At 34.8% G+C, this 25,632-nt stretch overlaps 1 protein-coding gene across 1 annotated transcript in view; it reads left to right on the top strand.

Moving 5' to 3' along the window:
- Positions 1-25,632, top strand: part of LOC106099879 (golgin subfamily A member 4-like) — a 52,146-nt gene that overhangs the window by 14,982 nt on the left and 11,532 nt on the right. Inside the window, exons 2-5 of the mRNA XM_013278563.1 lie at positions 3,352-3,519; positions 23,086-23,168; positions 23,886-24,059; positions 24,972-25,115. Of these exons, the coding sequence (XP_013134017.1) occupies positions 3,446-3,519; positions 23,086-23,168; positions 23,886-24,059; positions 24,972-25,115 (475 nt within the window). The 5' untranslated portion in view covers positions 3,352-3,445. The remainder of the gene's footprint in view (positions 1-3,351; positions 3,520-23,085; positions 23,169-23,885; positions 24,060-24,971; positions 25,116-25,632) is intronic.

The following is a 25,632-nucleotide window of genomic DNA, read 5'->3' as shown; positions in this document are numbered from 1 at the left end:
TGCATTAGGGCTGTACAAGACCATTTTAAACACGAACAATACGCATTAACAAAGTAAATAAACGCCCCTGACACAAAATGTACGCCCGCACAAGATTTGCATTGCACAACCTTAGATAACGCACTTTAAAGGTTTCTGTTCGGGTCCACGGCTGTCAAGGCTGATACCAGTTATGGGATTTTGAATTTCGAACGTTTTTATCGTGTGCCAGTTACATTTAGCGAAAGAGGTTTTATTATACTAGTTGGACATGTTTTCAAATTTGGAATCATTTAAAAAAAATAACCTTAAACTGTTTACAACGTACTAGTTTGTAATGCCTGGTTTATACTTGGCCAGTACAGATAGTAGCACTGGCAAGGCGTGGATTGACCTGTGTTAAATTACAAAGATTATTATTATGAAGATACTTGATTATATCTAAATTCCACCATATACTAAAAAGACAATGAAATTCGTAGTAAAAGGATAAAGTCAAGGAACATATTAAAAGTATTGCCTAGGGAAAAATTAGTTAAAGGAAAAAATACAAGGAAATCATTTTTAGTATATTGAATATAAGTGGTTTTTATACTGCGAACATCGCATGCGCATGTTTTATTACCACTCTGGACACGTTTACGTGTGTCCGAAGTTACAAACAGCAGCGATTTCACTATAACTATGTTAGAAATTTTTTTAATATCATTTGCTAACAGTGTCTTTTAATGATTACCTAAGCAATCCTTAAGTGTGAAGTACATACTAAATCTACACTAAGGACTTAGTAGACTTTGTTTCATGTCAGTAAGATCTTAACTTAATAGAATTATAGGAATTAAGTTTCGCGTTTTGTAATAATTCAATTCCTAGAAATTACTGAAACATTTATGAATAAAAGCACGAAAATCTCTTTAAAAAAATATTCGATTTGTGCAGCGTATTAGGCGACTATAATAATTGGTGTACAACAAATCCCATGCAATTTTCGTCAATGCTTAACAACATGCAACGAATACTTTCTGGCAAATTAAAAAAAAAAATTGATAGGCCCTTTATTTTTATTCATAATTTTATCGTTGATTTTTTTAATCAGAGTAAAGAGATGTCATTTTAATGTGCAGTTTTATTAGCGATATTTTGAATCCCACTACTATGTTAATCGCTCGTCGCTTATGTTTTGTGGCAAACAGTTCACGATATGCGACTCTGCGTAGTAAGTTGTTTACATCGTTTGATGCATTACAATTGCTAATCTTAAACGGGGCCCACATTGTGTTTTCAAACAAAATTATAGCTATTTGGTGTCTATGTTACCGGAAATGTGTGATGACTAGGAATTGTATACTATGTCTGGTAAGAGTATAGAATTTGAAGCTGTTTTGGCAATGTGTAAAATGTTTCAAAGATTATTAAATACACACATCCTGGTAATTAAACATTTCCTATAAATTGTAAGGAATTAAAAATGTTTTCTATAAATAAATTGTTAAATAGCATTTGTGGATTCTTAATAATTCCAAACGATTTTAGGAATTATACATTGCCTAGGAATTGTGTACAATGATGGATTTCATACATTACCGTCAACATCTATAAAGTTTACAATAGCGACCTTACGAAGAAAGGGTCTACCGATGGATTCAATGGGACCCATGTAAAATAATAAATCTATACTATTATAATTAAGCGTAAACACACACTTCTTTGTTGCCTAAGATGTGAGCAATTCCAGCATATTTTTAAATAATCCTTTTTTAATAAAAAACCCTACACTTACGTCATGCTTTAGGCTATATATTTTCACGCCATTAAACTTAGGGGTACATATGTTGGGTAAAAACCCTAATGTGGGAAAGAGACCATAAGTTGCTGCCAACATCAAGGAAACAAGTTTGCCATGGTTTGACATCGTCATGTCATTTTGACATTTGCTATTGATTTGACACATGTAAACAATAAAATAAAATTTTCATAATTTTATGCGGATGAAGTCGCACGGGAACAGCTAGTAATAAATAAAATATAAAAAGCTTTTATTGATTCCTTTCAACATACATTTTTTTATGCTTACTGGTAACTCTAAAAACTGCCTCAAAGGGCTATATGATTGTCATCAGATAGCAGTCGTAATGAGCCATGAGCTTCAAATTTAGTTGCTGAGCAACTCAGTTGAAGAGCTGATCTTTTGAGCCGGTTGTACACATGTCTATTTAAACGTTTACATTAGCGTCTATTGTAACTAGTTCAATAGGATGATTGGTCTCAAGGTCACCTTTGAATCTGCGTCTGCTAATGTAATGAAAGTTACGAAATTTTTACGTGAGTAATTTCGACTTTATTGTTTAAAACATAAGAGTTAGTTTAAATTGATTTATGTTTGATACTAAACATGTAATTGACAGTTTGAGTTGGAAGTTAGTTTATTTAAAAGCTGACGTAATCGACAAGAGTTATATGAACAAATGTAATTATTAGTCTCCGTGAGTCCGTGTTATGTAGTTCACGTAATATCCTCCAAGATTGAGGTCTGTAAATACGAGAAGTAAACATTTAGAGTGCACACACCTTTGATTTAACTATCGCATACTGTTTAGTCTTGCTTAGATTCCTATGAGCTTGTATGGAGGGTCACTACTCGATTTTTAGTTGTGCAACTAAACAGTTGAAGGTCTGAAACAATCGACAATCACACAGTCGTGCGATAGTTTAGCCAAAAATGTTCAGACATATTAAAGCTTATTTCGACCGAATAAAGCTAAATTTTAATTGTGATTTAAATCTGATTTGCTTTGCTGTCTGTACACCTATTAATTAATATTATGTTTTTAAAAGATATCTCACTGCCTATGTAATAAATTATCGGTATTAATCAATATCTCTTGTAAAAGACAGAAATAAAGATATCTTTTAGTACAGGTGATAAGATATTAAAAAAAATGTTAGTGTTCTAACAGTTAGGATACCCCTATAAATACAAACATTATTTTTACTTTGTAAGAATCATAAAAAACTGTTTTACTTCCTCTCTTGAATGATTCCCATAAAGTTAACGACTTTGAATGTAATATAACAGCTATTTCGATAACTGTTATAACTGTTTTGAATAAACGTTACAAATGGGACGAACTGACTTTTGAACGCACTTATGGTATGGTTAACCTACATGACTATGTTCTTAAACCCTTAACGGTATAAAAATATAAAAATGTATATTATCTCTTACTAATATACTCAGTGCAACAGAGACGGAAAATGTTACTCTATATTTAACAGTTACGTAACGGCACGCGCGAAATGTAACTTCCTTTCGCCATATTGGATAAGTCGGTAATCCGCGTTCCGAATTTAAATTGCTTCAAATCTTTGCAGATACGAGCGGGTCATTTCCTGGGCTGTGATTGGTCGATTTGGTGACGCGATGACGTGATCTCGCCTCTGATTGGCGGAGACTTCCCGCGTTAAGATGTCGGGTCTGCCGACAAGGAGCGATGATGTTATCAATGGTGTCGACGTACGGGAACAAGGAAGTGCTTTAAGGTGAGTTCTATTACCCTAATTAGTGTCATAAGCGTAAAGATTTCTAGTATTAATTCTCTAAGGGACTCCCTAAGTAATAATTTGTCGACTAATAACTTCTACTTTTCTAGTAAAATCCAAATATTTTTGGTATCGATGCAATTTTGAAGATTCGTTTATCAAATATCGAGTTTACTATTACCAGCAATTTTAGTAAGATCATTGACCTGTAGATATGAGACTCGTATGTTAGTGTTACAATCGTGACTAAACAAAATGTTGCGAAATAATACTACTAATTTTTATTTCAATGTAAGTATTACAACCGAAACAGACACCCGTCGATGGCTCCTAGACTATAAACGACAATTTTGCGATTAACACTTTGCGTGTTTTTTTTAAATAACTTAATACTCGTTAAAGTGTAAATTAATGTTAGAATAAATATCTAGATTTTGTCTTTTTATGGTATTATAATTTCTTTCTTCACTTTTCTATGGCATGTAACAACGAAGTTTCTTGAACGAACTAACTTAATATTTCACATCCTGTGATAACACCGTAATACGTAACACCTCTAATGGTATCAAATCTCCCATGTCTTTATGACAGTTGTTAAGATAAGCGGGATCTTAAACTAAGTCATATCATTTTTTTTTTATAACATAAGGTGGCAAACGAGCAAGCGGCCACCTGAAATCGCCAAAATGGCGAAGCGACCGCTGCCCATAGACATCCGCAATTGCAGATGCGTTGCCTACCCTTGTCCGACGGAGGAGGAGACGCACATAAAGAGGATATTTCCCCTTCCTATGCATCTCCTCTACTGTCAAATCCACTTCCTCTTCCCAACCTCTTCTTATAAGAAAAGAGTGGTAAAAAGAAACACGAAATTGCTTCCATTTCACGCCTGTCTTCTGTGTGGTCGTGGTATTACTGGGGGCGTGCCAGCCCATTCGTGCTAAGATGTTAAAGCGGGCACTACCACTGTTAATCATTTTTGAGACCGACATGTTCTAAGAAACCAAAGTCCCTATAAAAAAAAGTCATCATGGATTTTATTTAAAATCTGTGTAGGACATAATGAATACTAAGATTTTTTTTAATTCTACGGTAAAAGCTTAATATTATAAAGATGAATGATTTTTATTTTTGTATATATTAAAATAACTCAGAAACTACTGGGCCGATTTCAATTCTTTCAACATTAAAAAGCTATGTTATCAATAACAGGCTATGTTTTTTATTGTTTCCTTTAATTTCACGCGGACGAAGTCGCGAGTAACGTCTAGTCTTTTATAAATAGAAATTTCGACAGTGAAAGTCCACTGTTAGATTTAATTTCACCGGTAAAAACTATAGTTTCTTATTTAACGGTATTTCTTAATTGTTGAGGTAAAAACAATAGAAAAAATATTTCTTAAGTGATTTTTATTACCTTTAGGGGAAATTTAAGTTGTCTCTAAGTTACGCTCTACAAGTTATTTAGTTCAGTTGTTTTTGTAAACATGAGATTATTTAGGATTCTTTTGAAGTAAATTAAAACATAAGATACATTTTAAAACATCAACTGTCACCAGTTAATTACGTGGCAATATTAACCTGATCTATTATGTGTTTAAAAGTGGTAGAGCCAGCTTTAACATCTTAGCACGAATGGGCCGGCTCGCCCGGTGCAATACCACGACCACACAGAAGACAGGCGTGAAATGGAAGCAATTCCGCGTTTCGTCTGATGAGTGTGGTGCCGCAGGCCTAATTTTGGTCCCTTTTCCTTTCCACCCTTTTCTTAAGAGCGACGGATGGAAAGGAAAAGTGGATTTGCCTGTAGAGGAGACGCATAGGAAGAAGAAATATCCTCTTTATGCGCGTCTCCTTTCACCGTCGATTAAGGGTAGGCATCTGCAATTGCAGATGTCTATGGGCAGCGGTCACTACGCGATTTCGGCGGTTTCAAGTGGCCGCTTGCTCGTTTGCCACCTTATAAAATAATAAAAAAATATATTATGTGTGAACTGTACAGTTTTAACTCAACACTTCGACTGTTCAATTAAACCAGAAAACTTAGATCTAAGCCTTTATAGCAGGTGAAGTGAAAATGATCAAGATTTGTTGGTCTAATATAGTTAAAATTCACGCAATTACAACATTTCCTACCCATTAAATAAGAATTAATTTCGTATCCCGTTAGTCAGGGGATGGTCGGTAGAGCAAATAATTTTGTTATGCTGCGTTGCGTTGTTACGTTTGTGAAGATTTTTGATACGTCTGAAGCCAGTAGACCTTAAACAATCGTCTTAAACCGCTTTTAACCAGTTTTACTTTAGATATAAGAAGCAACGTTGACCCAATGATATATGACCCGATACTTACCGCTATTGTTTTCTATAAGCTGAAATTTTCACGAGACGTGACTCTAAAACCTTGAAGTCTAGTGAAAAAGGTCTTAAAGATAGGTCTTGGTTCATGTCTTATAATTTTTTATGCTGCGTCTAAAACTAACTAATTTAGGATATTCAAACAGTCGTCTAGTGTATATGACTCATAATAAATTAATATTAAAGGATCTTTTAACAATTCTGAGTACGGTAATATCATCATCTCCCCTGCCTTATCCTACTCCAGTAGGGTCGGCGCACCGGGTTTTCGTCCTCCAAAGCACTCTATCATCCGTCATCTCAGTCATCACTCCCTTCTTTATATTATTATAAACTTTTGATATCTATCAGTTCAAAGGCCGGGTTCCGATGTATGTATTTACGTTGGTTTGCCTGTGAACTGGACATGTCCGGACACATCGGCCGATGTCTGGTGACTTGTATGCGGGCGGATGGGTCACCAATTACTAACTAATGTTGACGACTGACGTATCTTGAATAGAAGCAATGTTAACAGCTATATCTTAACTTTAGCTGTTGCTTGTGACTCCGTCTGCATAGAATAATGAAAATAGCCAACGTTACTCACAGATAAATTACCTTTCTAATGGTGAAAGAATTTTTAAAATCGGCTCAGTAGTTTTTGCGTAAATCTCATACATTTAAAATATAAACCTCTCCTCTTTATAATATTAGTATTGATATAGATTAGGAGTTGCCCGCGACTCCGTCCGCGTGGAATGAAAAAACAAATGTAAAAAGCCTATGTTCTCCAGACTATTGCTTAAATCTACGCAAAATTTTATCGAGATCCTTTCAACAGTTTAGGCTACAAACTCTAACATCCATCTAAACTTTCGCATTTATAATATTAGTAAGATTCCTATTCCTAGTAAGAGTAGTTTTTAGTGTAAATAAGTAGTCAGTAGTTACATTGATTTTTATAGTGCTTTTATATCGTAGTGTAGTTAGTGTTAATAATATTTTAATTAACTTTTGTATATTTTACAATTTTTGCTTTATTAATTCTAACAAGTTTCAAGAACAAATCAATCGTAACTTACAACCTCGATGTGACGACAGTCAAGTGTCAGAGGTTCACAATCATGGGATTCTGTTAATTAATATTCATTTAGTTTTAATATTATCACGTACTAAACGCAGGAAATTTGAAAAATGCACTGTTTAACTGTATGTATGTAAGGTTTTTATGTTTATTTTTACTTAGTACTTTAAGCTAACTGAAAGTCTAATTAACTATAATTTACTTATTAAGGAATTATTACAAGTTGCTTCAATATGGCATTATGCATTTTATTCGGTGTTTTGTTTTAATGGAAAACCTTGCAAAAATATTTAATTGTTCCGCCTTAAGGTTGGTAACCACTGATCTGTGGCAATTATTTTTTTGTCGTTTACGTGACGAACACTTTAAAAAGACAAAGGAAACGCAGAGCCAAGGCCTTTGATGTAATTGTCTCTAAAACCGGTTCATTCATTAATGAATTTTATAGTGATAAAAACTTCGTTGACAAAACGATCAGAATTTTATGAAATACTAGCTGTCGCCCGCGTCTCCGTCCGCGTGTAATAAAAAAAAACTATGTAGCCTATGTGTTCTTCCAGACTATCCTCTACATCGATACCAAATTTCATCGAAATCCGTTCAGCCGTTTTGGCTACAAACTCTAACAAACATCCATCTATCCATCTAAAGTTTCGCATTTATAATATTAGTATGAAGTAAACGTGAATCAGGTATCAGATATTCGTACTGGTAAGTTAATTACGCAAGCATTTATTTTAGTTAGGCTGTGTAATACAAAAATGTTATCAAAAAGTCTAATTTGTCCTCAGTAAGAGCACATGTATACCATTGACCTAAACTATCGGACAACTGTTGTGCGATTGTCGATTGTTTTGCAGCCAATTCAACTGTTTAGTTACAAAACTAAAAATCGAGTAGTGTGCGCTCCATATAAGCTCATAGGAATCAGTTGAAGGCTGCGAAACAATCGACAATCGCACAACAGTTGTCCGATAGTTTAGTCAATCGTTTGCGCGCGCTCTTAGTATAAAAAGTAATGTAGAAATGATGGGAAGGTGAACTGAAAATCCGATATTTTCATCACATATTTTACATGTTGGATTGTTATCTGACAAATTACTATTTGGTAACAACAGACTCTGGGTACTTAATAATTTTATTTAAATTCTGTGCGGACGAAGTCACGAGTAAAAGCTAGTATGTTAATGTAGTGATTTCCTAACGACCTAATCATTTACGACAGAATCTCGTGTACATCGTAAACATGCAGTGTAAACACTTCGACACGACTAACGCTTCTTTAGCATATTACGCCATTATAAGCCAGAGTACAGTGATGATAATTATTATAGGAGTTTCGCTTTAAAGCTTTATATTGTTTGGCAATCTATAACTACAGGTGAAGAATTCTATTTCATCATCAACATCGTCTCTACCTTATCCTACTCCCTTAGGGTCGGCGGAAATTTTGGTCCTCCAGATAACTCTATCATCCGTTATCTCAGTCATTCCCTTGATCATCTAGTTCTACCTCTACCGGTGGATGGATATTTGTTAAAGTTTGTAGCCTAAACTGCTGAACGGATCTCGAAAAAATTGGGCATAGATGTAGTCTTGAAGAACACATATGCTAATTCTGTTTTTTTAATTCTCTGCGGACAGAGTCGCGGGTAAATCTAGGAACTAATATTAAGTGTAGAATAAACATAACGTGTTTTAATGTGTGACAACCCTATATAGCAGAGCAATAAAACAAGATGGTCCTTATCTTTGATAACCTAAATCTCAACGATTGTATAAAGAAACTGTTCCACGTGTTTTCTAGAAAGATCTTCATGATATAGTAAAAGTTTGCTCATTAAATCTATCCAATGCGGTAATAATAACGAAGTAACGGCCCGAGCCGAGACTCCTGAGAGAACCCTAGAGCTTAGTTACTCATAAAAGAGGTTTAGGCTAAGCGCCTTGCGCTCGGTCACCTCAAGCCTGGTGAATCTGTAAATGCCTCTTCAAAGCAAACAGTGACAACTAAGTCACAAAAAAATATTAAATCTATACTAAGGGAGACTTAAAGACTAAATGAGCAGCTAAACTTCGCTACATATATAACAAAGTCGCTTCAAGCTGTCTGTCTGTCCCTCTGCATGTTTACCTTAACACTACGCAATGGATTATAATGTAGCTTTCTAATGGATACAGCGATTCAAGAGGAATTTTATATGTACTGATAGAGATTCTGTAGTATATTTAATATCAGCACTGAATCCGTGCGAAGCCAGAGCGAGTTACTAGTTAACTATAAAATTAATAAAATGGTAGTGTGTAATAACACCAGCTCGTTTTGCTTCTTTTCTGCGTTAGTTTCAAACTTCTAATACCAGTATATACAGTGGTAGTGTCCGCTTCAACATCTTAGGACTGCAGGGCCGGCACCCCCGGTATAATACCACGACCACACAGAAGACAGGCGTGAAATGGAACCAATGCCGTGTTTTGCCTGATGAGTGTGCCGGAGGCCTAATTTAAATCCCTTACTCTTTACCACCCTTTTCTTATGAGAGGATGGGAAGGGGAAGTGGATTTGACGATGGAGGAGATGCATAGGAAGGAGAATATCGTCTTTATGTGCGTCTCCTCCTCCGTCGGATAAGGGTAGGCAACGCATCTGCAATTGCGGATGTCTATGGGCAGCGATCGCTTCGCCATTTTGGCGGATTCAGGTGGCCGCTTGCTCATCTGCCTCCTTATGTTATAAAAAAAAATATACATTCTTAACAATATCTTTTGTCCACACACATCTTAACTTATACGTAATGTCGCAGGAAATATTTAGTTAAATAAATGTTTTGTTGTTGGTATTCAGATATTCTCTAAGTACTAAATAAGGCTTCAGTTTGACCTTGAACATCATTCCATTATGCGGTTAAGTATTACATAAATATATTGTTACGGATTTAGAGCGCGCGCACACCTTTGACTGAACTATCGCACGACTGTTTAGTCTTGCTTTGATTCCTATAAGCTTATATGGAGGTGCACTACACGATTTTTAGTTGTGCAACTAAACAGTTGAAGCTGCGAAACAATCGACAATCGCACAACAGTTGTGCGATTGTTTAGTAAAATGTATGCGCCTTCTTAAAGTTTATTTTTAAGTATACATGTATATTTATATACGATTATCATGCAAACATATATTTGATTAAATATCGCTATGGTAGCCAAAAAAGCCATTTTAGACAATTATGAATTTCAGCTTTATAGTGACACCTGGCTGATTTTTATTTTATTATTTTGGACAGAGTCACGGATGATAGCTAGTTTTAAATCAAAATACGCTACCGTGCAGTTTGTATTCTTTGTTAGATTGTTTTTATTCGATTCTTAAACGTTTGTAACATTCTATAGACCTTAAATAGACTTTTACGTCTTATCAAAACTTCCTAACGTAAAACTTCCGTGATAGGCTATAACAAGTTGTAAGTGTGCAGAATAAGGAGATATGACGTCTGTTTTAGAGCCTGTCCCACTACTGGCTGATAGAGGCTAAGATATCTTAAAAATTACGTCACTGGATAAGGTAACAAAATCCGACATTTCTATCACATATTTTACACGTTGGATTGTCATCTGACAATTTACAATTTGGTGGGACAGGCCCTTATTTTACTCGAATACCAATAGCATAAAGTTTGTTTTACTAGCTGTTGCCCGTGACTCCGCATTAATAAAAAGAAACTCGGGAAGTATGTGTTCTTCCAGATTATGTTCAACATCTGTGCCAAATTTAATCGATATCTGGTAAGCGCTATGTTAAATTATATGCAAACATTTGCACACAATATTGTTTGATAGTCGAATGCTGCGTTGAAAAAGCTGAAAATAAAAAAAAATATATATTTTCCGTCCATATATGACATGAGGGCCTTCAAATGAAGAGTGAATAGCTACCGATTAAGCAAGCGCGTACCATCTTTCGACTGTGGGACCACTTCCTTCAGGTGGGATCGTGGTCAAGGGCTAGCTTAACAAATATTAAAAAAATAATAATCCCACAGATGCTGACAAAGGTCAGAGAGGGACAACATTTTTAATCTTTGCCAATTGTAATGTCTGTCTCGCAATGCACTTCCTTCTTCACAGTTTAAAATGTTTTTTTATATAAATGTGTGTAGAAAATGATTTTTCTCTAGCTTTGATGTGGACCGGACGAATACGGTCGCGTCGAATGCGGTAACAATTAAATTGATGCAACTCGACGAAAGGTCGATGGCCGCCATGTTTATTTCTAGCCTGTCATAGATCAGATAACGCACTGATCGTGAGTTTTCTACCTATCAGTGTTTATTTGCGAAGGGATTGGCATTATCATTTAGTTTGACGAATTTTAAAAAGATGTTATGAGTTTTAAAATTAAAATTTAAAGATTATTGCTAATCTATACTTCTATACTAATGTTTTAAAGAGGACAGTGTATATTTGTATGTATTGAAATAACTCAAAAACTAGGCCGATTTCAAAAATTATTTCTTCGTAAAAGGTACGGCATCAGTGAGTAACATGTGCTATTTTTATAATTAATTTAATTTCACCCGGGTGAAGTCGCGAGCGAAACTAGTGTAAAATATATGAGTCCTTTAATTAGACGACTAACAAGTCATTAGGTAAGATAAAAATATTATGTATGACCATTTAAACATTAATTTGATAGACAAGTGTGTAATTTAATAGTATAACACTAGCTGTTCCCGTGCGACTTCATCCGTATGATTTTTGACATTTTACTGTTTACATTTGTTAAATTATCAATTGCAAACGTCATGACATGATGACAATGACAATCTTGCTTCCTTGATGTTGGCAGCTTGTAGCTTAAGATCCCTTTCCCACATTAGGGTTTTTATCCAATTTATTTACCTCCTAAGTTTAATAGCGTGAAAATATATAGCCTAAAGCGTGACGTAACTGTAGGGCTTTTCATTAAAGAATGAATTATTCAAAAATATGCTGTGATTTCTGACATCTTACGCCACAAAGTAATGTGTGTTTACGCTTTATTATATTAGTATAGATATGAGTCTGTTAATGGTTTTAATTAACTCATGTAGTACGTAAGTTATAAAACTTTAAAAGTTCTTTATCGAAACGCATAGACAAACATAATGTTCTCTCTGTTTTTACTAAGTGTATGAAAGAGATGACTATATATTTGTTACGCTTGCTTGAAAGTAAATTGACTGTAAGATAGTTTAGTGTTTTTTTTGTTTTTTAGATTACCTTTTTGACAAATAAAGATTTATATTACCATAAGATGGTATAAAAAGATCAGTGAACGTGTATTCTGTAGAAATTACCTCACATTATAACGGATGTCTGTTGGTCTGTTAGTTGTAAATCACCTTTAAAAGTACATCTTTGATCGTGGTCTCATCTTTGAGTAATTCGGTTTAGCTATTAAAATAATTCCTTTGAAGTTTGTGTCCGTTTTTGGGTTGTTTAATCTTTGATTTGGTGTTAATTGATCAAGATTACATTTTTGTACGAGAACTGAGAGTTATGAGAATGTACCGAATGCGTTAATAATTTAATTAAATAATTTTATAATTTGGATGGATTGTGTGAAAGGTGACATGATCAAAAAGGGAGTGATGACTGAGATGACATATGATAGAGTTATTTGGAGGACTAAAACCTGTTGTGCCGACCCTACGGGAGTAGGATAAGGAGATGATGATGATGATGATGAATTTCAAAGGCAACATAATGAAAACTAAAGTCAAATCAAGTAAAAAGTTTGAATTAGTGTTTAAAAACGAAATTATTACTTTTTAAGTCATAAACTCAGAACTCTTTACTAAAACCCTTTTCAGTTAAGTTTTATCTGTTTTGTTTAGTTCTGATTTTATAATGGCAGGTCTATAAAATTATTTATGCACATAAGTCTATTTTAGTTCGACACTAAAGTGTTAGTTGCACTTTCATATGAAGGAGTATTTTTATACAAATTTTTAGAGTGTCATATAAATTTTAATTATCTCATAAATATAGAGATTTAATAACCATCACTTACACATTTTTATTAACTTATCAAGTTACTTTTTGCCTACGAAATCTTTGACAGTAATTTTTACCCTAAGAGATTAAAAAAATATATAGGGAGCATAGTTGACACTTCATTTGAGTCACATAATTTTCAAAACCACAGTTCGAAAACAAAAGATCAAACTTATTATAATTTTGAAAATTTCAATAAAAAGACTTGTGGTAGTAGGTGACAACTAACATAGAACCTTTCAAAGAAAGTACCGGTGAAAAAATTTAGTTCACTACCTCTAGTCTACGTATTTCTTTAATGGTTTGTTTTTATGAATTTTCCAAACTAATTCTAGTAAATCTTTCGAAAATACTTTAACATTCCACTACAATTCTTCAACTTATATACTTTATTTCCCAAGTACAAAGCTTAGTTAACTTTAAGCCAAGTTTAGTAACAAAAGCGATGACTCAGTCCTGAGTCATAGACCAGTTTAATGGTTCAGTATGTCTCTTGTGTTTATTACTAGTCATGTGTGTTTCCATTGCACACAACTGTTGTGCGATTGTCGAGTGTTTCGCAGCCTTCAACTGTTTAGTTGCACAACTAAATATCGAGTTCGCACCTCCATAAGCTTATAGGAATCAAAGCGACAATAAACAGCTGCGCTATAGTTTAGTCAAAGGTTATGATTACGTTTTTGTTGGAGACTCCACGTTGTTGGTATGTATTCTGTACTTTTATATTTGACTAGCTATTGCTCGCGTCTTCGCGTGAAATTATAAAAAGCCAATGTTACTGATAGATAAATTACCTTTCTAACGGTGTAAGAATTTTTAAAATCGGTCTAGTAGTTTTCAAGTTATTTCAATACATACAAAAATACAAATCTTTTCTCTTTAGAATTTTATATTTGATAGCTTTAATGATAAAGTTTTAATCTACAAACACGAGAAATTGAATGAATAATAACTATTTCATAGAATTTAGAGAATGTCCCACCAAGTTGTAATTCTAAAAAAAAATTGATGCAGGCGAAGTCACGAGCAACAGCTAGTATACAATACGTAGGTGAGCTTTAATGCGAACTTGTGAATCAGGACCATTTCGTATCTATTTTTAAACTTTCTCTGAATATGATTCAGAGATTTGCATTTGCTGACCGTGTTTATGCCTTTTATACATAGAAAGTTGTCACACTTTGATCTACAAGTAGGGTTAGCAAATTCAATTAAATTGCATACTAGTTTACGCCCACGACTCCGTCTACGGAATTAAAGAATAAAAGTAAATAGTCTAAGTGATCTTCCAGACTATGCTCTATGCCAAATATCTATTTCCGTTCAGCCGTTTATGTGGTGAACTCTAACAAACATGTTAGATTAATTTTACACATGATTTTGTTAAATCTAGTCACTGATCTGTATAAATAGAAAGGTCTGACAGTTTATGCTTCGTTTAAACAATAAATGCGATTGTTGATATTATTACCAATTATTACCACCGCGACCATTAGCGTCAAGATGGCAAAAATCAAATAGGAAAGTAGTCTTGTAGCCTATCCATTTATAGAGGTCAGTATGTTACGTATTGTTTAAGTAAATATGCAATGAAATCACTCGTGCTATTAAAAAAAGCCTAAGGACTTTGAGTTGCTTGTATTGTATTTTGATCAAGACGTGATAATGAATGTAAACAATAATTTACTGGGTTACGATATAATGATAAGGATATCTCTGTTTTTATCTAGCTGTTGCTCGCGACTTCGCCTGCTGGAATTAGAAAAGTAATAAATAATATATCCTATGTTACTCACAGATAACGTAGCTATTTAATGATGAAAGAATTTTTGAAATCGGCCCAGTATTTGAGTGATTTCAATATATAAAATTCAAAAATACATTTTTTTCCTCTTTTTTTTATAACATAAGGTGGCAAACGAGCAAGCGGACATCTGAAACCGCCGAAATGGCGAAGCGACCGCTGCCCACAGACAGCCGCCATTGCAAATGCGTTGCCTACCATTATACGACGGAGGAGGAGGCGCACATAAAGAGGATATTGTCCCTTCCTATGCTTCCCTCCGCGGTCAAATCCACTTCCCCTTCCCATCCTCTCCTTATAAGAAAAGGGTGGTAAGGAGAAAGAGACTTAAATTAGGCCTCCGGCACCACACTCATCAGACGAAACACGGAATTGCTTCCATTTCACGCCTGTCGTCTGTGTGGTCGTGGTATTACTGGGGGCGTGCCGGCCCTGCAGTGCTAAGATGTTAAAGCGGGCACTACCACTGTCCTCTTTATAATATTAGTACTGATATAGATATGAAAATGTGTTAAACTGATGTTTACAGCAGATTTTAACATCTCGTTTACTCTTAGTAATTCTAGTAGTACTTCTAATTAGGGGTATTAGTGGAGTCTAGTAATTTCCTAGTGAGTCAGTGACCAAATATATCTGTTATCTAAAGATAATTATCTAATCTCAGTTCGCTAGATATGTCCTTCGAGGAGTGTTGGGTAAATTCACAGTATAGATAATTTTTCAGGGTTGCCGCAATGTAATTATTTATTCCTAAAGTTTAATGTTTTTTTAAATGTCAGTCTTTGAGTAACATTATATTTTTAAAATGATATTTGTAAAGTTAAATAAATAATTAATAATTTTTATACCTATCTATGTTTTTTTTATAATTCTATGCCGTTGTAGTCGCGCGCAAAAGCTATGTTATGAATACTAAAGTTTAGAACTTGACATGGATGGATGTTTGTTTTTATTTTTTTATAAGAGATGGGGGCAAACATGCGGCGTTTTTGTTCGAGTTTCACGACTAAACTCCTGTACGGATCTCGATCAAATTTATCATAGATTTATAGAAATATCTAGAAGAGCATATAAGGTATTTGTTCTTGTTTATTCCACGGGGACGGAGTCGCGGGCGAAAGCTAGTTATTTTATAATTGACAGCCCTATTATGTTTGTTTTTCATTCATATTGACCTTGAGTTTAATTCTTATCGGCAGCATCTTTACGAAACAGTTGCTTTTGTATAGTTTAAAATATTCGTCGTATTGTAATTTATTGTGACATAAGTGTGTAAAATGTTCATGTGCCAGTTAAATTGACCAGATAAGTATGTATCTTATTTCTTATTCTTACTTATATTATAAATTGCGAAAGTTTACATGGATGTATTTGGTAGAGTGGGTTGACTAAACTGCTGAACGAATCTCGACATTTGTCATAGATGTAGAGGATAGTTTGACCACATAGGCTACTGACTTTTTTTTGTATTTGACGCGTTCGGAATCGCGAGCGAAAGCTAGTAAGTAATGTAATAATGAAATGGATGTTTTTTAGAAGGTATCAAGACTGCTCGTCAAATGTTGACAAAAATAAAAATGAAATTTTGCACAGATGTAAAACATAGTTTGGAAGTGACATGGCTAATTTATTGAGTTTTTTTTTTATTTTGATGGATGAAGTCGCGGTTGAAAGCTGCTATATTTTCACTAAAAACTTTATAACCTTTGTTTCTTTTAATGAAACATATTTTAACATTTCTTTTAAATCCACCATAATCACTAAAGACATGTTTTATGTTTCGACAGTGCAAACTCACCTTTAAACATTCTACGAACTTTAGCTATGTTTTGTACGATGACATCAGATATTGACGCAAGCAGCATTCAAATCGACCGGCCTTTGGAATGCCGAGTCGATAATAGCTCGTAAATATTGTACATACGTCCTAAAAGTTTCGCATATCACTTGTGTTGATTAACACCTTTACTGCGGCAAGTAAAATCATAAGTCTACATCTGGTGCGACGGCGGGCCAAAATGCACCCCCAATGATATTGCCGCCAATGCGTGGCAGGTCTTTTTAGACCCACCAGCACTAGGATAGATTAAAGTGCTATATATAACTTGGTGGAAACATAATTTATACATTTTATGTAATGGACATAGTTTTCTGCGTCCGCACCAGCTTAAGTACCGCGTCAAGCCGATATCGGTTACGCAGTGAGTGTGTTAAACCGCGCACACCTCTCTAAACTTTCGCACAACTGTTTTGTCTCGCTTTGATTCCTATGAGCTTAAATGGACGCAAAATCTATTTTTAGTTGTACAACTAAACAGTTGAATTGGCTGTAAAACAATCGACAATCGCACAACAATTGTGAGATAGTTTAGACAAAGTGCGGCCCGCTTTTAAAAGTAGTTATACTTGATTTGCCTAGTGTACAGCTGTTCTTTGCTCGTCCAAACGCTTGCATAGCATATGGAAATATATTGGGGGAAATTATTGGTATGATTACATCTTTATTTAGTTTTGCTGAAATAGCGAAAGTACTCATGTCTGTAGACATAGAATAATATGTTAAAGACGCGAAGTCGCGAGTAAAAGCTAGTATAAATCCTACGTCTTCTTGAATAGGCGTTTGTTTACATTGTTTAAATACTAGTCTTAGCCCGCGACTGTGCGGAATTAACAATTAGTAAATACCTTATGTGTTCTTCCAGACATTTACATTTATGCCAAATTTCATCCAGATTTTTTGATCTATTCTTTTTCTAACAAATATCTTGTTTATCTTAAACTTGCTTATTAATTATTAGGATTTGTTTTTAACATTATATTCTGGGTAATTCCAGGCCCGTGTTAAACCGGTACCAATTAAATTCCATAACATAAAGCTCTGTTAAACCACGACCTAGGCCCGATATCGTAGCCTTGTACACGGTCGTTGTAGGTAGATATGAAACGAGTCATGTTAAAGGTATTTTAATATTAAAACTAGCTGTTCCCGTGCGGCTTCATCCGCATGAAATTATGAACATTTCATTTTATTGCATACATTTGTCAAATTATCAAAAGCAAATGTCATAATGATACGACATGATAAACCTTAGCAATCTTGATTTCTTGATGTTGGCAGCAACTTATGGTCTCTTACCCACATTAGGGTTTTTATCCAAAATATTTACCCCCTAAGTTTAATGTCGTGAAAATACGTAGCTTAAAGCGTGTCGTAACTGTGTGGCTTTTTATTAAAAAAAAAGAATTATTCAAAAATATGCTGTAATTGCTGACATCTTAGGCAACACAAAAGTGTGTGTTTACGCTTTATTATAATAGTATTGATGAAGGGAGTTAACCCTACGTATCTGCCTCCGTATAATCGGAAAGTTTTGTATCGAGTTCATCAAACAAAGCAACCAACAATGTATTCTTGTTAGTTTTTAAGGATCCACCACAATCATTTTTCTTCTTTATGTTAGTTTAAACAATCGAACAGCTGTGTGATTGGCGGTTGTTTCGCAGCCTTCAACTGTTTAGTTGCACAACTAAATATCAAGTAGTGTACCTCCATATAAGGTCATAGGAATCAAAGCGAGACTAGACAGTTGTGCGATGGTTTAGTCAAAAGTGAGTAATCTACTTGTTATTATCTTTGTCTTAATATTCGATGTAAACAAAATGTAAATTTCGGATAGTTTCCGTATTCCTTTATATTTAACCTTCCGATTGCCGTTCTGCTGAATAAATATGAGGTTGGAGATTTATTACCTTTTGTTACCGGTATGATTTTAATATTACTACAATGAAATAGATAAATCTATACTTCAAACTTTTTTTAATTACTTTGTTGTGTGTGATGATAAGATGACGATGATGTTATTTTATTTTTATTTTATTTATTTTTTAAACTTATACTATTTTCTTAAAATTTAATTCGTTTGAATTACCAAAGTTATTTAATTATAAATTTCTTACTAATGTTATAAATGTGAAATTTTAGATGGATGTTAGAGTTTGTCACGTAAACTGCTAAAGAGATCTTCATGTAAGTAATAGATACAGAGCATAGTCTAGAAGCAAACATAGACTACCTTTGTTTTTTATTCCACACAGACAAAGTCGCGGGCGAGAGCTAGTTGTATATCTTATACCAATGTCATACCACAAGTATTACACAAGTAAGATCTAGCCCACATAAGCGTTGAAGCTAAACGGACAAACCTCTAGCGTTTCATCTAGATTCTCCTGTTACTTAGGTTCAGGTTACCTAGGGCCGGTTCTCTAACTGTTTAATTCACTGAGATAATTGCGGTATAAATAATCAACGCATAGATGATGTTGGGTTTTAATAACAGACTTATTAATTTTTAGACTACTAGCTGTTGCTCGCGACTCCGTCCGCGGTATTAATTAAAAACAAAAATAAATAAATAATAAAATTTAACAGTGGTAGTGCCCGCTTTAACATCTTAGCACTGCAGGGCCGGCACACCCGGTGTAATACCACGACCACACAGAAGACAGGCGTGAAATGGGAGCAATTCCGTGTTTCGTCTGATGAGTGTGTGCCGGAGGCCTAATTTAAGTCCCTTTCTCTTTACCACCCTTTTCTTATAAGGAGAGGTTGGGAAGAGGACGTGGATTTGACGGTGGAGGAGATGCGTAGGAAGGGGAAATATCCTCTATATGTGCGTCTCCTCCTCCGTCGTATAAGGGTAGGCAACGCATCTGCAATTGCGGATGTCTATGGGCAGCGGTCGCTTCGCCATTTTGGCGGTTTCAGGTGGTCGCTTGCTCGTTTGCCACCTTGTTATATAAAAAAAAAGTAGCCTATGTGTTCTTCCAGACTATCCTGTACATCTATGCCAAATTTCATCCAGATCCGTTCAGCCTTTTAGGCAATAAACTCTAACAAACATCCATTCATCTAAACTTTCAAATGTATAATATTCATAAGATTAATTAGATAAGACTAGTTGTTGCTCGCGACTTCGTTCAAGTGAAATTAAAAATATACCCTGTTACTCAGTGAAAACATTATATTAATTGTAGATTTCAGGAAAATTGTATTTGCATCTTTAATTTAATCTTACTCATATTCTTAATTTGCGAAATCTATATAGATGTTTTTGAGAGTTTGTAGCCTAAACTGCCGAACGAATCTTGATGGAATTTGACATAGATGTAGAGATTAGTCTGGAAGAACACATAGGCTACTCATTTTTTATGTTAGTGATATATAATACGTAAATAAGGTATATAAGAGCAAGTGTGAGGTCGCAACTGAAACGGAACGTGGTCTTCACGCGCGGCGGAGGCTTTACCGGGTTGGATGAAGGTCGGTTGCTAAGAACATATTCCTTAGGTAGTTAAAATTCATGATTTTGATAAGATCACTTTGGTAAGTCTTATAAAACTAATGTTCTTTCAATGTTTACAATATATCTGAAGTTATCTTCTAACAAACATCCATCAGAACTTTCGCATTTGTAATTTATTTATTGATGAGCTGTTGACCGCGACTTCGTCCGCGTGGTATTAGAAAACATACGAATTATATAAATTACAAAACGCTACGTATCCCTCGGGAACCGGACATTTTTCTGGGATGAAGCTTATCCCATCTGTACTGCAGACTTTGTTTTATATATGTGCCAAATTTCAATAAGATATGTTGAACCGTTGCAGAATGATCGAGTAAACATTAAAAAACTAAATTAACGAATCCCACGGGAATCGTAACTATTCCCGGGATAAAAAGTAGCCTGCCACATTTCATCCATCATCCTTTCATCATTCATCAAACATCCATCCATCCATCCATCTAAACTTTCGCATTTATAATATTAGTAAGATTAGTAAGAAGTAAGATTTATTTATTGGAAAGGTACACCAATTGCATGTTCAAAGTTCACAACTAAATTAATACACTGTAGACAATGAAAAGAAAAAAGCAGAACATACAGATGACAGGCTTACATGGCGCTCACAACTTTTTTTACTTTTTCAATAACAAACGTTGAATCAAATATCAAATAGCTAGTAATATTAGTATTAAAATGCAACCATCTGAAACATTAAGAGCGGGCGTATTTGACTAAACTATCAGACAACTGTTTTGAGATTGTCGATTGTTTCGCAGCCTTCAACTGTTTAGTTGCACAACTAAAAATCGAGTTGTGTGCGCCCCATACAAGCTCATAGGAATCAAAGCGAGACTAAACAGTTTTGATAGTTTACTCATAGGTGCAAAACGTAAAAACCTATTTCCATGTAATATTACATTCTTTCGATTCCTTGCACTAAACGGATGTGAAAATATTCATTTTATTATCTAAATTGGAGTGTAATTTGTCAAAATCACAACAAACAGTCTGTTCTATTTCGGGACGACTAGTGATACAAAAATAAACCAAATCACGTGCGTCTTACGAAATAAACAAGTTACGGTATTTTCAACTTTATGGCTCTTGAAATAAGAGCAATTAAAATGTATTATATAAATTATTTCAATATCAGGAATGCACTGTCTTATGTTATTCCAAAATGAACTTTATTCCATAGTTATAAAGTACATTTTCTTGACAGATGTTTAAAAATAAAACTGACACCCGGATTGTGTCAAGTGGGGGGCGGGGAGTGACAAATGCAGCTTGCGATGACATCTGGAATATCACTAGTTAACGCACCTTGTGTTTCCTGAGTTATAATAACGAAGTTGTCGGAAAGTTTTAACACCTTGTGTGTCTCTGAATCTGCTAACGCCTTTTTTATTATGAAATTATTTTTGACTAGCTGTTGCTCGTGACTTCTTCCACGGTATATTAAAAAATATAGTCTTTGTATGATAAGGTTTTGAAATCAGCCCAGTAGTTTCAATACATACAAAAATACAAATCCTTCCTCTTTATAAAATTAATATACACTCTTACTCGCAACTTAGAACTCATGAAATTAAAACAAAAAATAAAAATGTAGCCTACGCTACTCACTGATAACGTATCTTTTGAATGGTGAAAGAATTTTTGATATCGGCCCAGTAGTTTTTGAGTTATTGCAATTCTTACAAAATCCAAAATCTAAATATTTTAGTTTGTAATATTAGTATAGGTAAAAAGAAAAGAAAAATAATCCATTTACAATAAAAAAAACCATAAAATTTGTATTCAAATGAATGAATTACATCTATATAATATCTAACACATGCTTTTGGCATTTGAAGGGTTAAGACAATTTTACCAGCTTGAGTGGAATTAACCTTTTCACCGCTATCGGTATTTTGTTCTGCAGCAAAATCTATGTTGCTAATTAAATACGCAAGGAACGATGGCATTCGGTTTGCAAAACGGGCAAAAGGTGTGCGGCGCCACTGGAAATAGACTGCTTCCTGTCCCTTTGCATACATAGTAGGGTGACCATACTAGAAGGGAAATATCCTATTTCTGTTAGTCGTCTATTAAAGGTGTAATCGCTTGAATTCTAATTATATTCTAGTGTTTACCCGTTTCATATTAGAGGATTTAAAATAAAATTTTATCAAGATCCGTTTTGTTGTTACCGGCTAATATACATACATCGATCAAAATTTTCCAATTTCCAATATTAGATGTCTATTGGCAACGATCAATTCGCTATTTTTGCGAAATTAAGTGGTTGCTTATCCATTGGTTATTAACTAAAACTGTTCTTTGATTGAGCCCTCTCATGTTTATTTTTTAACGAACCACGCAGCATATGAACTCCAGGACTTTTTCCATTTGTCCGGTTTTCATTAACTTAATATGGTAACACTATTGCTTCGTTACTTTATCTTAACTAGCGATCGCGCGCGCCGCTGTTCGTATATGGCAACAAATTATAATAATTTTATTCGATCGCTAACAAAGATTAAAACATATGCTTTAAACCTTGGTACGTTCATTTGTAAAATAAATATATTATTTACTATATAAGACAAATTTAAGATACCTGAATATCACATAGAAAAGAAGAAATTTCCTTCGTCTATGCCCTTTCTCTATGGATTAAAGATATGCTATTTGTATGCTTCTTCTTCTATCTTCTCCTTTTTCCAGTTATTTGGTGTCAGCCTTCCTTGTTCTAAGTCTCCAGACAACACGAATCTTAGAGGCTTATTCGTCAATATTATTTTTTCATATTCTTCTGGACCGTATGTAATTTATATGTAGATATTTATGGATAGCGATTACTTAGCTAAGTTGCAAGGAACTAAGTAGTCATCAAATTAGCTAAACATCTAGGTTTAACGCCAGATTTACTGAAACTTCTGGTTTACTAAGTTTATGTATATTTGTTTCCAGAGTGGCGAGCAACACTCCTCATCTGGTGAGCCTGGGCACCGGACGCCTCAGTACTGCTGTCACGTTGCATCCCATCAAACAAGGTAACTAGTGCTCTCTCTGTTTAACATTAGTAAAACTGAGATAGCAATAGGATTCATCAATTCATACTGTATCTACGAGCTGTTCCAGTGCGGCTTTATCCGCACTAGTTGTCTACATTTGTTAATTTTTAATTAAAATTGTTAAATTCTTATGCAGAAATGACAACAAAAGCCTGTGACATTAGATAACAATTACTGTTACCATGGCAATCTTGCTTCTTTAATGTTAGTTTAGTTTTTGTTCCTTTCCCGCATGTCGGTTTTATCCAAATTATTTACTCTCTAAATTTAATACCGTGAAAATATACAGCCTAAAGCGTGTAAGTGTAAGGCTTTTTATAAAAAAATGATTTATTTAAGAATATACCGTGATTGCTGACAACCTACATAACAAAGTGTGTATTATGCTTTATTATATTAGTATTGATAAGTAGATAATTCACACTCGAATGTAAGTGATCGGCAATGAATGTTTTAATCAAAGATTAAGAAATACATAGACTAGACATAGGGAACAAAATACTTTCACTGGTAACTTCTTTGTATGGTAAACTCAATGTCAAATGACACGCCGAGACACCTCTCAGTGTTTAAATTATTTGTTTGTTTGTGATTTTGACAAACGGACACCGTAAGTGAGATTATATGACAAATGTTTCACGAGAAGCATCTCTGCTTACTCTATGTATTTTTTTAATCTCATTGGAATTCTTCCAGGTCGTGTGACAATCGGCTCGGACCCAACATGCGACATTTACGTGGTAGGGACTGGGGTTGCCAGCGTTCACTGTCGAGTCGAGAACTCGCACGGTGTTGTTACACTGTACCCGCTCAGTGGAAGCACGCTGTTAGATGGACTGCCAGTGGAAAAGCCCACTAGATTATCACAAGGTATATATTGAAGCTTGAACATACACTACATACAGCTGTTGCCCGAGAATTCGTCGGCGCAGTAACAAACATATGAACTACAATAAACTACGTATTCCTCTGGAACCTGACAAGTCGAAGATGAATCGTATTCTATGTGTTACTCCAGACTTTGCTTAATATCCATGCCTTTCAATAAAAGTTCAACCGTTGCAGAATCATGGCTTAAATAATAAAAAAAAGGTTTTGTAGGTTCCACGGGAACTTTAATTATTTCTGGAATCTAAAATACCCTATGTTCTTTCAGACTATGCTCTACATCTATGCCAAATTTCATCAAGATTCGTTCAGCAGTTTAAACTACAAACTCTAACAAACATCCATCTATCTAAACATTCGCATTATCATCAACTTGCTCTTATCCCTACGGAGGTCGGCACAGTATATGCTGCTCTTTCATACATTTCTATCAGCCATCAAATCTCCATCCCGTCATTTCTTAAGCATATCCTCTTTCATACAATCCATCCATACTTTCTTCGGTCTTCCTCTAGCTTTGTAGCCATTCCATCTTAACACTATTGAACGCTAGTCCACTGCGTGTTGACGTCACATATCTTTGAATTTCCTTGCCGTTATGTGTAGGCAACACTATTTTAACTCTTATAATGAACAAGCTTTCGCCCGCGACTCCATCTACGTGGTATTGAAAAAACAAAAGTGAATAGCCTATGTGATCTTTCAAACTATCTTCTACATCTATGCCAAATTTCATCGAAATCCGATCAGCCGTTTAGGCTACAAACTCTAACAAACATCCATCCATCCATCCATCCATCCATCCATCCATCCATCCATCCATCTATCCATCCATCCATCCATCTAAACTTTCACATTTATAATATTGGTAAGATTACTATTTCTATATTCCAGGTAGTATGCTAACAATCGGTCGATCCAATTATCTCCGCTTCAACCACCCTGAGGAGGCGAAGCTGATGAAGTCGGTTTTACCATCAGCTCACGTCTCCATGGCTCCTATACAGTTCCAGCCCAACGAGCAATGTTTACCGCCAGGTGAGAATGCTTTTTTATATTATAAAGTGGCAAACGATCATGCCGCGGATTTCGCCAAAATGGCGAAGCGACTGCCCATAGACAGTCGCAATAGTGGATGCGTTGCCTACCCTTAATTAACGAGGGAGACGCAAATAAAGAGGATATTTTTCCTTTCTATGCGCCTCCTTCATATCCACTTTCCCTTAGCCTCCAATTCTAATGAGAAAAAAGGATGGAATGGAAAAAGGACTAAAATTGGGCCTCCAGCAGTAAGGGAAACGCTAAATTGTTTATATTAAATGTAAGTGTCACTATGAGTGTGCTTTAATAGCCTTTAAATGATTTAAGAGACCCGGTGTTGGTCTCTGAGATTGATTATTTTAGAAATTTAAAGAAAGGCAGAAGTTAATATTTGAAATGTTTAAAAATATGCGAATTCCGATTTGATTATTGTGTTCTTAAATTTTATACCATATATACTTAGACAGTAAATATTTATTTCTATTTCATTCCCCGCGCCGACGCAGTGACGAGT

The sequence above is a fragment of the Papilio polytes genome, unplaced genomic scaffold (assembly GCF_000836215.1).
Source record: "Papilio polytes unplaced genomic scaffold, Ppol_1.0 DF824325.1, whole genome shotgun sequence".
Lineage (NCBI taxonomy): Eukaryota > Metazoa > Arthropoda > Insecta > Lepidoptera > Papilionidae > Papilio > Papilio polytes.
Note: the sequence above shows the minus strand (reverse complement) of the source record. Positions and strands in the feature narration are given on the sequence as shown.